The 12,462-nt window shown below is 68.3% G+C and overlaps 1 protein-coding gene across 1 annotated transcript in view; it reads left to right on the top strand.

Annotated features, from left to right (window-relative positions):
• Positions 1-12,462, top strand: part of PLXNA1 (plexin A1) — a 45,617-nt gene that overhangs the window by 17,042 nt on the left and 16,113 nt on the right. The window contains exons 7-20 of the mRNA XM_061129046.1: positions 43-196; positions 401-500; positions 1,923-2,037; positions 4,189-4,389; positions 5,877-5,973; positions 6,044-6,237; positions 6,318-6,469; positions 7,800-7,920; positions 8,176-8,312; positions 9,853-10,020; positions 10,321-10,414; positions 10,572-10,811; positions 10,889-11,032; positions 11,173-11,407. Of these exons, the coding sequence (XP_060985029.1) occupies positions 43-196; positions 401-500; positions 1,923-2,037; positions 4,189-4,389; positions 5,877-5,973; positions 6,044-6,237; positions 6,318-6,469; positions 7,800-7,920; positions 8,176-8,312; positions 9,853-10,020; positions 10,321-10,414; positions 10,572-10,811; positions 10,889-11,032; positions 11,173-11,407 (2,152 nt within the window). The remainder of the gene's footprint in view (positions 1-42; positions 197-400; positions 501-1,922; positions 2,038-4,188; positions 4,390-5,876; positions 5,974-6,043; positions 6,238-6,317; positions 6,470-7,799; positions 7,921-8,175; positions 8,313-9,852; positions 10,021-10,320; positions 10,415-10,571; positions 10,812-10,888; positions 11,033-11,172; positions 11,408-12,462) is intronic.

The raw sequence follows: 12,462 nt of genomic DNA, 5'->3' as shown, positions 1-12,462 counted from the left end.
CCCCCAGGCTGCTCACCCTGCCCCCGCCCCCCGCCACCACAGCTCGTGCTGCAGGCCTGGAACGTGCCCGACCTCTCGGCTGGCGTCAACTGCTCCTTCGAGGACTTCATCGAGTCCGAGGGCGTCCTGGAGGGTGGCCGGATCCACTGCCGCACCCCTTCCGCCCGGGCGGTGGCACCCATCACGCGGGGTCAGGGTGAGGCCACGGGGCCCTCCCGTCGGGGGTGGGGTGGGGGGGCGGTGGTCAAAGCAGGATGGCAGGGGAAAGACTGCAGCCAGGCCCCGCCCACGGGGGTGGGTGCTGGGCCCCTGGTGGAGGGGAGGGTCCTCAGCAAGGCCCTGCCCTGGCTCCTGGGGCCGGCGTGGGGCCCTGGTGACCCGGCCTGTGCTGCACATGTAGGAGACCAGCGGGTGGTCAAGCTCTACCTGAAGTCCAAGGAGACGGGCAAGAAGTTCGCGTCCGTGGACTTCGTCTTCTACAACTGCAGCGTCCACCAGTCGTGAGTGCCCCACCCCCTGCGCGGCTTCGCTCAGGCCTGAGGCCGGGCGGTCTGGGGCAGCGGGGGTGTGATGCGATAATTCATCCCGTGTGCAATGGGCACTGGAGTGACGCAGGACGCTGGGGTCACTGCTGCTTTGTCCAGGCAGGAGACGGCCGGCCAGGGGTGGGCACTCAAGACCTGCCGCCTGGGGGCAGAAGGGTCTGTACCCCCACACCCCCACCCCCGCTGGGTCATGGCTGGCAGGCACAGGCGCTCTCCTGGGGCTCTGGTCCCCTGTGAGCACGCCAGCTTCAGAGGAAGGGCGGGAGACGCTGAGGGCCTGGCTGTGTGTCGCCCTGGATCTGGGCACAGGGGGCGGGTGCCCAGCCTGGGCAGGGTCAGCCTTGAGCCGAGGCCCCAGGTTTTCAGTTGTGTCTCTGTGGACCGACCGACAGGCTGACACCCATCTGGCAGCTCACGGGCGCCCGAGTGGGTGTTGCTCCCTGACCGAGGTCCAGCCTCCTCGTGTTGGGGCGGGGGCTGCATTCCAGAGGCTGGGAGGGGGCGAGACTCTGTGTGGAGGCCAGGCCATGTGCTCCGCAGAGCTGCAGGTGAGGGGTGCAGGGTGGGGATCTGCAGTCCGTCCAGGCCGCCGCTCGGCAAGCCTTATCCAGTCAGGGAGCCGGCTTCTACCGGGGCTGTCCCGCCTACGCTTAAATCTTATATTATGAAGAGGTAGAATTTAAGACATGCTTCTCAGGATGTCCCTGGTAGTTGGGTGGTTAGGACTCCACACTCTTAATGCAGGGGCCTGGGCTTGGTCCCTGGTTGGGGAACTAGACCCTGCATGCTGCCACGGAAAGACCCCGCGTGGTGCGGCTGAGACCAGGTGTGGCCGGGTGATGGGTAATTGAGAGAAGCCTCTAGTAGTCGCTCCGTCGTGTCAGACTCTCTGTGACCCTATGGACTGTAGCCCACCAGGCTCCTCTGTCCATAGGGTTCTCCAGGCAAGAGTACTGGAGTGGGTTGCCGTGCCCTCCTCCAGGGGGTCTTTCTGACCCAGGGATCACTTTCGGGTCTCCTACATTGCAGGCAGATTCTTTACTGAGCCACCAGGGAAGCCCTAAAACCATATATTAAAAAAAAAAAAAAAAACACATAAAAACAAAATACACAAGAATGTGCTTCTCAGCTGCACTAAATGCATTTTCAATGTTGATGGTCGAGTGCCCTGGCGCCGGCTTCAGAGGGTCCTGTCCTTGAGAGGGTCTGTCTGGCGACACCGGTGTAGGTGGTCAGGCCGTGTGGGGAGCGGGGTGCGGAGCCCCAGCGCGCAGCGGGTGGCTCTGGGCGGTACAGGGCAGCCCCTGCGGAGGCCCCGAGGCGCAGCCCGGGTGGGGGGGGTCGCAGGCCCCGCCTCACCGCCCACGTCTCCTGCAGATGCCTGTCCTGCGTCAGCGGCTCCTTCCCTTGCCACTGGTGCAAGTACCGCCACGTGTGCACGCACAACGCCGCCGACTGCTCCTTCTTGGAGGGCCGTGTCAACGTGTCTGAGGTACGGGGCCGCGGGTCGGGGTGCCGTGGAGCTGTGTGCGGGGTGCTGGCCAGAGGGCTGTCCCGGCCTGGGACCGTCGCTGGTGGCGTTGGCTGGTGGTCACCGCTTGGGGGCTGCACGCCGAAGGCATGTCCGGGCCGTCTGTCCAGCATGCTGATGGGGGGAGGGCTTCCACGTGGACGGAACCGGCTGAGCCGAGGTGCAGGCGTCCGGTGGTTTCCAGAGTCGCCATGAGGCTGCGTGGTCCTCGATGGTCATCGGGGGTGATAGCTCTGGAGCTGTGCAGAGCCCTGACTTTGTTCCGGGCAGCGGGGCTGGACTTGCCTGGGGAGGAGGAGGAGTCGGCGTGGACCCCTCACAGAACCTGCCCTGGCTGCACCCCTCCAGTCCCACCCACCTCGCGGGCCTTGGTTTTTCTACTTCCTGGTGAGGACGCACGTCCAGGACGAGCTGGCACTGGGTGGAATGAGCCGAGAGCAGGCAGGCACACGGGGGACGGGCAGGTGGACGCCCCAGGTGTGTGGCCTGCCCTGGGGGCCGCCAGCGGGCCGAGCCAGCTGGCGGTGGCCGCAGAATGGATGTGTGAGGTGGGGGCCCGGTCCTCACGGGCCAGCCCTGGTTGCACTGCCTGTCTGAGCTGATCTCTCAGAGGGTGCCCCCCGGGGGTCCCCCAGCACAGCATCTGTCTGGGCCTCGGCCGTGGACGCAGAGCAGCCAGGATAGACCTTGCTCGAGCCGGGCGGGGGCGATCGGGGTCAAGGGGCCTGTCTAGGGTGGGCTGACTTCAGGAACGCCCCCCTCAGATGGTCCCAGGTCACGTGGGGCGGTCCCTAAGGAGTGTGACGTTTCCACGCCTGTCACCCTGTCAGGTTTGGCTTCCAGGGTGACCCTTCTCCCCTCAGCATGTGCTCACTCCGTGGGGGCCTGGGTCCCAGCCCCCCCAGCGCCTTCCTGCCCTCGATGATGGCTCAGGGTCCCTGCACTCCTGCGTCTGCTCGGTCGCCTTCAAGGGGGCCACCGGCGCACAGTGGGGTGGGGCGGCCTGGCGGGGGTCTCGTGTGGAGCCCCTGACGCAGGGCCGCCCTGCTGTGGGAGCAGACCCTACTCAGCCTTCGCAGCAGGGGGCGTGGGGGGTTTCCCACCAGGGTCTTGTGTCCCGCCCACACCTGTAACCCTGGTGCCTTCGCCCTCAGGCTGGAGGGCCATCATCTGGACGCTCCCTCGGTCTGTGTGAGCAGACCGGCAGCAGCAGTCGTGGCCCCTCATTCTCACGTCGGCCGGGATGGGGCGGGGGAGGGCGCATGTCCACACCGCTCATCTGCTCCTGGCCTGGCCTCAGCCGCTCAAGGGAGTCGGGCTGGGCCTGAGCCGACCCCTCTCTGGGGCCAGGGTCCCAAGGTGCCAAGGCCACAGTGAGGCTCTGGCCTGATGGGGGCAGGTCTGTGCCCTGAGACCCCCGGGGACAGCAGCACTCACCCCGAGGGTGAGGTAGGGGATGGTGGGAGCGGGGCTCTGGGTGGGGGCAGCGGGGGCCCTGGGCTGGGGGCTGGGCACTGCCGGCCACTGCCGTGGGGCTGCAGCCTAAGCCCCACACGCAGCCCGTGTGCCGGCCAGTGCCCGCGTGCAGGTGGCCCCGGGGGCCCTGGGAACCTCTGCAGAGCCAGCCCGGCCGCCTCGGGAGCTGCCTGTGGGGCATGGGGATGGCAGCCTGTTTTCAGTGTCTCTATTTAAAGCACCTTCTGTGGGGCTCCCACGGGCCGGCTCTGGCTCCTCCACGGCCGCTTCAGTCCTGCTGCAAGCAAGCTGGGCTGTTGCATCAGTTATTGTTGCTGAAACGCTGGCCCTGGGGGCCGGGCTGTTTTTCTGCCCGCTCGGAATATTTTTACCTACTCCCCCGGCCCCTGGTGGAGAGCTTGTGCCTGCTTCTGCCTCAGGGGCCTGTCAGCTGCTCCCACTTGGGGCCCCTCTGGTGGGATTCCCAGGGGCGGGCCTGCCCAGGTTGTGGTGTGCCATCCGGAACCCGGGCCTGGCTGGCTGGCCCCGGCATCACCAGCGTGCCTGTGTGTGGGGTGGGCGTGCGATGCTAGATAGGGCCCCGCGCAGCCACCCTCTGCCTCCAGCCCAGCCTCAGCTGCAGTCTCATCCCCCCAGGACTGCCCGCAGATCCTGCCCTCCACCCAGATCTACGTGCCGGTGGGCGTGGTGAAGCCCATCACCCTGACCGCCCGAAACCTGCCGCAGCCGCAGTCGGGCCAGCGGGGGTATGAGTGCTTGTTCCACCTCCCTGGGGGCCCGGCCCGCATCGGCGCTGTGCGCTTCAACAGCTCCAGCCTGCAGTGCCAGAACTCCTCGGTGAGTGCGCTCAGCACCAGGGCGCCCGCCGGGACCCAGTGCTGTGGGTTTCTGCTTACGGGGGCGCCCTGGGCCCCCCCCCAGGCCATGGTAGCACCTTAGCTGGGAGGGCCCAGGTGAGCAGGGTCCACTCCCAGAGCCACCCTGACGCTTGGAGGGAGCCCGTCTGTCTCAGACGTAGGCGAGGGGCCTGGGTGGGCTCAGAGCACGAGAGCTGTCCTTGGGGGCCGAGGTTAGGGGGACAGCACCAGCTCCTTTGAGGTGTCCTGGGTCAGGACGCTGCTGCCCACCCTTGGAGCCTCATGTCTGACAGGGTGACCTTCCGAAGGCCTTGGATCGCATCCCGTAAGTTTAGTGATGGCGGGGTCTGCAGAGCTAGAACGTTGTGGTGGGAGAGGGGAGAAGGCTGAGTTGGCGGTCCTGAGGTGGCAGGCTTCGGTCTCCCATCTGTTCAGGAGGGCAGTGGGCCTCCGAGCACGGGTCAAAGCCCTGAGTGGTGGGTGGGTGCCTCTGGGTCATCTGCCAGGCCCCCGGAACCTAGGGGAGAGGCATGAGGTCAGAGGTCAGGCTCCAATCCTCTTGACTCTGTTCTGGCCGGGTGGGCCTGGGGCCCAGGGATCAGCACAATCTCAGGGTAGATTGGCCTTCGGCCAGCGCCTAGGGTCCGAGTGCCTGCCTGCCTGGCCAGTCCCATTTTATGTCCGCCTCCTTGGCTACTGTGGGCCCCGCCCTCCGCCTGCCTCTCACTCTGCCTACCCTTCCTCCCTGTGCCTCCCCAAGGCCGCTGTCTCTCTTCTCCCCATCCCCGGGCCCCTGTCACCTCTGTCCACCCCTCCCCCCCTCCCACCAGGCCCACATTTGTCTTTCCTGCAGCCCCGTGTGAAGGGAAAGGAAAGCATCAGGGAGTTTGATAGGATCCAATTACATTCCTGCAGATAAGATGATGATGAATTGCCCTGGGATGGAGCGCAAGTCTTCAATTGAGAAAGTGGGACACAGCTGGGCTCCTTGGGAGGGCTGTGTCCCTAAGCCCAGCCCAGCCTGGGGGCGGTGGGGGGGGGCAGCCCTCACAGGGGATGCATATGTCACACTCAGGGCAGTCCCAGAGGAGGGCTTGTTGCGCCCGCCTGGAGATGAGGAGGCGTCCTGACATGTGCCCAAGGGAGTGCGGGGGAATCCTGGCGTCCTGGTGGGGGTCACCCTGGAGGCTGTGATCCTGTGGCTGCTGGAGGGCGAGGGCAGCAGCCACCTGTGTGCAGAGGAGCTGCTGGATGGGGGCAGACGCTTGGGCCCTCGGCTGGCCTGGGCGGGGGTGTGGTGGGGATGGACGCAGGGAGGGGCGGGGTGGCGGAACGTCGGGCATCTGGGTGCAGATTGGCCCCCAGACACCACCCTGCCGAGCCTGCCACCAGTGGCTGGTGCCAGAGGTGGCCACGGGGGACACGCAGGCCTGGCCGCGCAGCCTGACCCTCTTCCTGCCGCCGCAGTACTCCTACGAGGGCAACGACGTCAGCGACCTGCCTGTGAACCTGTCCGTGGTGTGGAACGGCCACTTCGTCATCGACAACCCCCAGAATATCCAAGGTGAGCCGGGTGGGGGGCAGCCCCAGGGGCCAGGCCCGCGGGCGGCCGCTGACCCCCGTCCTCCCCGCAGCCCACCTGTACAAGTGTCCCGCCCTGCGGGAGAGCTGCGGCCTCTGCCTCAAGGCCGACCCTCGCTTCGAGTGCGGCTGGTGCGTGGCCGAGCGCCGCTGCTCCCTGCGTCCCCACTGCCCCGCGGACTCGCCTGCGGAATGGATGCATGCCCGCCACGGCAGCAGCCGCTGCGCAGACCCCAAGATCCTCAAGGTAGGCGCGCCCCCAGGCCTGCAGGGCAGAGGGGGTCTCCGACACCCGGCCATCGCCCCAGCTGTCCCCTCTTCCCACAGCTGTCCCCTGAGACGGGCCCGCGGCAAGGCGGCACGCGGCTCACCATCACAGGGGAGAACCTGGGGCTGCGCTTCGAGGACGTGCGGCTGGGTGTGCGCGTGGGCAAGGTGCTGTGCAGCCCGGTAGAGAGCGAGTACATCAGCGCAGAGCAGTGAGTGGGGCGGAGCCTGCGGGGCCAGGGGGCGGGGGGGGGGGCAGAGTGGGCGGGGTCTGTATGGGCGGGCTGGACCTGTGTGGGCCAGGCCAGGGGGGGTGGGGCCAGAGTGGGCGGGGCCTGTGTGGGCGGGCTGGACCTGTGTGGGCCAGGCCAGGGGGGGTGGGGCCAGAGGGGGGTGGGGCCAGAGTGGGCGGGGCCTGTGTGGGCGGGGTGGGGGCAAGGTGCTGTGCAGCCCGGTAGAGAGCGAGTACATCAGCGCAGAGCAGTGAGTGGGGCGGAGCCTGCGGGGCCAGGGGGCGGGGGGGGGGGCAGAGTGGGCGGGGTCTGTATGGGCGGGCTGGACCTGTGTGGGCCAGGCCAGGGGGGGTGGGGCCAGAGGGGGCGGGGCCAGAGTGGGCGGGGCCTGTGTGGGCGGGCTGGACCTGTGTGGGCCAGGCCGGGGGGGTGGGGCCAGAGGGGGGTGGGGCCAGAGTGGGCGGGGCCTGTATGGGCGGGCTGGACCTGTGTGGGCCAGGCCAGGGGGGGTGGGGCCAGAGGGGGGTGGGGCCAGAGTGGGCGGGGTGGGGGCAAGGTGCTGTGCAGCCCGGTAGAGAGCGAGTACATCAGCGCAGAGCAGTGAGTGGGGCGGAGCCTGCGGGGCCAGGGGGCGGGGGGGGGCAGAGTGGGCGGGGTCTGTATGGGCGGGCTGGACCTGTGTGGGCCAGGCCAGGGGGGGTGGGGCCAGAGTGGGCGGGGCCTGTGTGGGCGGGCTGGACCTGTGTGGGCCAGGCCAGGGGGGGTGGGGCCAGAGGGGGGTGGGGCCAGAGTGGGCGGGGCCTGTGTGGGCGGGGTGGGGGCAAGGTGCTGTGCAGCCCGGTAGAGAGCGAGTACATCAGCGCAGAGCAGTGAGTGGGGCGGAGCCTGCGGGGCCAGGGGGCGGGGGGGGGGGCAGAGTGGGCGGGGTCTGTATGGGCGGGCTGGACCTGTGTGGGCCAGGCCAGGGGGGGATGGGGCCAGAGGGGGTGGGGCAAGAGTGGGCGGGGCCTGTGTGGGCAGGCTGGAGCTGTGTGGGCCAGGCCGGGGGGGTGGGGCCAGAGGGGGGTGGGGCCAGAGTGGGCGGGGCCTGTGTGGGCGGGCTGGACCTGTGTGGGCCAGGCCAGGGGGGGTGGGGCCAGAGTGGGCGGGGCCTGTGGGGGGGGGGGCAAGGCGCTGCGCAGCCCAGTGGATAGTGTATTAGCGTCTAGCAGTGAGTGGGACGGGTCCTGTGGGACAGGGCCCGTGATTGGGCGGGGCCTTGTGGGCGGGGCCAGCGCTGTGGCAGCTGAGGACCCCCGCGTCCCCGCAGGATCGTCTGTGAAATTGGGGATGCCAGCACCGTGCGGGCCCACGACGCCCTGGTGGAAGTGTGCGTGCGGGACTGCTCCCCTCGCTACCGCGCCCTGTCGCCCAAGCGCTTCACCTTTGTGGTAAGCCCGCCCTCCTGCCCTGCGGCCTCTCCTCCCAGGACCCTGGGGACTAGGGGCCCCCCCAACAAGTCGTCCACAGAGGCAACCCGGGGTTCAGGCGACCTCGAGTGATGGCCCCCGCCCTGCGCCGCTCATCTGCAGGGCCTGACTCAGGGGCCGCCTTGCACCTGGGGCCCTGCCTGTGGGCGCTGTCCCAGACCTAGTGCGCACAGACCTGGGCTTCCCGGAGCCCCAGCCCGTCCCTTCTCTCCCCAGACGCCAACCTTCTACCGCGTGAGCCCTGCCCGCGGGCCCCTTTCCGGGGGCACCTGGATTGGCATCGAGGGCAGCCACCTGAACGCGGGCAGCGACGTGGCCGTGTCAGTAGGCGGCCGGCCCTGCTCCTTCTCCTGGTACGTGGGGACCCCAGGCTTGCCCCGCCTGCCCCGGGTGGCGGCTGGTTCAGATGGCTGGGCGCCCCCTCCGTTGCCTGGGAAACAAGGGGGATTGTGGCGAGCCTGGCTGGGGTGATCACTATGGAAACCTAGAGCGGAGACGGTTACCACGGAGACGGCTCCCTCCAGAGCAGGTGGGCGGGGCCTGGGTGGGCGGGGCCTGGCTTGAGGGACAGTCGGCCGCTGTGCCCTGCCCTGGGCTGATGCCCCCAGAGTACAGCCGTTTAAAGAAATTCTTAAGAGAGAGAAAGGGAACCTTAACAAAAGCCGGGAGCCTTGAAGTGGATAATTTTAGATTAGGGATGATAATGGAGCGAGCCTTTAAATATTTTCCTGCGGTAATTACCCGTTATCAGACTAATTATTGGTGTTTGCAGCCTGCCGCATGCGGGCCTGGCGGCTGTGCTGTAGGCACTGAAGGGACAGGCAGGTGCAGGCGGCGACCGGGCCGGCTGCCCCGTAGGGTGACCCAGCACCCCCAGCTCAGCAGCCCGTTTCGCCGGTTCATGGCCCGGACTTGGGATTAGCTTGTTTTCAGATCAGAGACAGTGGAGGTGGGGCAATGAGTGCATCGAGTGTGTCCTTCCAGGAGGCAGGAGCCCTGAGCGTGGGGCTCTGGCCATGAGCATGGGCTCTGACCCTGAGCACAGGGTTCTGACCCGGAGCATGGTCCCTGAGCGTGGGGCTCTGGCCGTGAGCATGGGGCTCTGGCCCTGAGCGCGGGGCTCTGGCCCGGAGCATGGGGCTCTGACCTGGAGCATGGTCCCTGAGCGTGGGGCTCTGACCCTGAGCATGGTCCCTGAGCGTGGGGCTCTGGCTGTGAGCATGGGGCTCTGGCCCTGAGCGCGGGGCTCTGGCCCGGAGCATGGGGCTCTGGCCCTGAGCATGGTCCCTGAGCGCGGGGCTCTGGCCCGGAGCATGGGGCTCTGGCCCTGAGCATGGTCCCTGAGCGTGGGGCTCTGGCCCTGAGCGTGGGCTCTGGCCCTGAGCATGGGGCTCTGGCCCTGAGCGTGGGCTCTGGCCCTGCTGGACGCATGTTGAAACGGTGGGGTCCATCCAACCAGCCATCCCCGGGCGATTGATGGGGTGCCACAGGGTTGCCTTGAGGCCCAGTGAGCTCCTGGTGCCTGTGGGCCTGGCTCTGCGGACGGAGACACAGCCAGGCTCATCAGCCGACACTGCAGAGGAGGCAGACGCGGGGGTGGGGTGTCCCCTGGAGAGGGAGCTTGGACCCCAGACCCACCTCTCAGCTGGGGACATACTCCAGAAGGGCACAGACAGCACCTGGCCCCTCGCAGGGGCTGACGGGGGAGGTGACCCCCACAGTCCTCAGTCGCCTGGAGGCAGGGCCCACAGCGGCCTGTGTCACGGGGAGGCAGGTGAGGCCAGGGTGGGACATGGCCAGTGATGTGTCCGCAGCCTGTGGTGGTGGAGCCTGGATGCTCAGGCGGGTTGGAGGTGCCTCACTGCCACCCCCCACCCCCCGCCGCCCCTCCAGGAGGAATTCCCGGGAGATCCGGTGTCTGACGCCTCCCGGGCAGAGCCCAGGCAGTGTTCCCATAGTTGTCAACATCAACCGCGCTCAGCTCACCAACCCCGAGGTCAAGTACAACTACACCGAGGACCCCACCATCCTGAGGATCGACCCTGAGTGGAGCATCAACAGGTCAGGGCACCACTGGGAGCCTCCCCCTGCTGGGCCCCGCAGCCCTCGATCTGCCCACCCTGAGCCCCATGACACCAGTCCTGAGCCGCCAGAGACCAGCACGTGGCTCGGGGCTCCTGCTGCCAGCTCTCAGCTCAGCCCTCACATGGTCCCGCCACCCAGCACGGTGCTGAGAGGCTTTAACCCTTGACTGTCGCTTGGGGGGCCGGGTGGGGTGTCTGTGCCTCCCATTTGTGCTGGGCCCCGGGCAGAGGGGCCCAGGATGTCCCACCTGTGACTCCCATCGCCCTCATCTTTTAGTGGAGGGACCCTTCTAACAGTCACGGGCACCAACCTGGCCACTGTCCGTGAACCACGCATCCGAGCCAAGTACGCCGGCGTTGAGAGGGAAAACGTGAGTCCCTGCTGGGCCCTGCCCCCCACGCCTGCCATCGAGGCCGCACCTGGGGGGTCCCGGGGAGGGTGGGCGTGCGGGTGTGGCCGCAGGCCGGCTGCTAGCGCCTGGCCCCTCGTGGAGCAGCCAGCCCAGCGTCTCTGTCCCGCGTCCCCAGAGCTGCCTGGTGTACAACGACACCACCATGGTGTGCCGGGCCCCATCAGTGGACAACGGCGTGCGCAGCCCGCCTGAGCTTGGGGAGCGACCGGACGAGCTGGGCTTCGTTATGGACGACGTGCGTGCTCTGCTGGTGCTCAACACCTCATCTTTCCTCTACTACCCGGACCCTGTGCTGGAGCCGCTCAGCCCCACCGGCCTGCTGGAGCTGAAGCCCAGCTCGCCGCTCATCCTTAAGGTGGGCCACTCAGGGACGGTGGGGGGCAGGGGCTGATTGGCGGTGGCTGTGGCCGGCTCACCCCATTCTGCCCACAGGGCCGCAACCTGCTGCCGCCAGCGCCCGGCAACTCTCGCCTCAACTACACGGTGCTCATCGGCTCCACACCGTGCGCCCTCACCGTGTCCGAGACCCAGCTGCTCTGCGAGTCCCCCAACCTCACCGGGCAGCACAAGGTCACGGTGCGTCCACGCCCCCTCGGCCCCACGCAGGGCCACCCCAGCCCGAGGGAGCCCCCCGGCACCCGTGACCCCACCCCGCCAAGCTCACGGGGCCCTGAGCCGTGGGTGACAGGCACCCCCTGAGCAGCCTGCACCCCCAGGTCCGGGCCGGCGGCTTCGAGTTCTCGCCAGGGGTGCTGCAGATGTACTCGGACAGCCTGCTGACACTGCCCGCCATTGTGGGCATCGGCGGAGGTGGGGGCCTACTGCTGCTGGTCATCGTGGCCGTGCTCATCGCCTACAAGCGCAAGTCGCGGGATGCCGACCGCACCCTGAAGCGCCTGCAGCTGCAGATGGACAACCTGGAGTCTCGTGTGGCCCTGGAGTGCAAGGAAGGTGGGCGGGAGGCGGGGCCGGGGGCGGGGCTGGCCGAGGCTGCTGAACTGGGCCGTGCTGCCCGCTGAGTCCACTCCGTCTCCTACTCTCCTGCGGGCCGTGCTGTGCTGGACTCAGTCGAGGGAGGCGGGGGCGGTCTGACTGGGGCCTTTGTGGGGGGATCCCGCAGGCAGACCCCGCCGGAAGCCCCTGTTTGTGTCCCAGCCTGGCTGGAGGACGCCCGGTGGGCATACGGTGTCTCAGTCTTGCTTGCGTGTGAATGGACAGGCGTCTGGGTGTGGAGACGCCGCGCCTGCTGCTGAGGGCGGGGTGGCACCGTTTCCCCGGGTGTGGTGGGTAGTTGGTGATCCAAGAGCCGGTGTGCGTTGGTCCGTCCTGCGGCCAGGGGTGGCCCTGGGGCGAGGGAACTCTCTGTGCGCACGACCTTCAGCCTGGCTGCTCTGTTCTGAGTCACCCAGTGGGGCGGGTGTCTGTCCTGCCCTGGGGGTCGAGTGGGAGAAACCTTCTCAGGCCGCGGCCGCATCCTCTGTACCAGGGTCTGGGGTCTGGAGCCCAACCAGGCCTCACGTGCCCAGAACCTGTCTTCTGTGACTCCTCCCCTGTGCAGGGACAGGACGACCCCAGAGGGTAGGCTCGGTGTCCTGCACCTGGTCACGTACCCCCTGCCCCCAAGAGTCCCCAACCGGGAGGTGGACCCCGGGGGCCGGGCTCGGCCTGAGAGAGAGGGGCTCTGCAGGCCGGAAGTCTGAGCAGTGGCCTGGGGGTGGGGGCTCGGGGGGAGGGCTGGGGACATCCCCAGGGTGCCTGTGTGTTGGGGGGAGACCAGGGGCTCATCCCCACGGAGCAGAGGCTGCCTCCCCAGTGCTGAGTGCGCGACTGCTGTGGGACCAGCGAGTGGGCGTGAGGGGTGGGCGTCCGGGCCAGGGCCACAGGGACCCTGGTGGGTTCAACACCCGTGTGCCCGCGTGGGCTCCAGGCAGCAGCCTGGACCTGTGCTGGCCGCCATTCGGCCGGCCGGCTTTTCTGGCCGGTGCCCACAGCCAGTGGGAGAAGGG

Source organism: Dama dama, chromosome 24 (assembly GCF_033118175.1).
Source record: "Dama dama isolate Ldn47 chromosome 24, ASM3311817v1, whole genome shotgun sequence".
Classification (NCBI taxonomy): domain Eukaryota; kingdom Metazoa; phylum Chordata; class Mammalia; order Artiodactyla; family Cervidae; genus Dama; species Dama dama.
The sequence above is the reverse complement of the archived record's forward strand: the minus strand, read 5'-3'. Positions and strand labels throughout refer to the sequence as shown.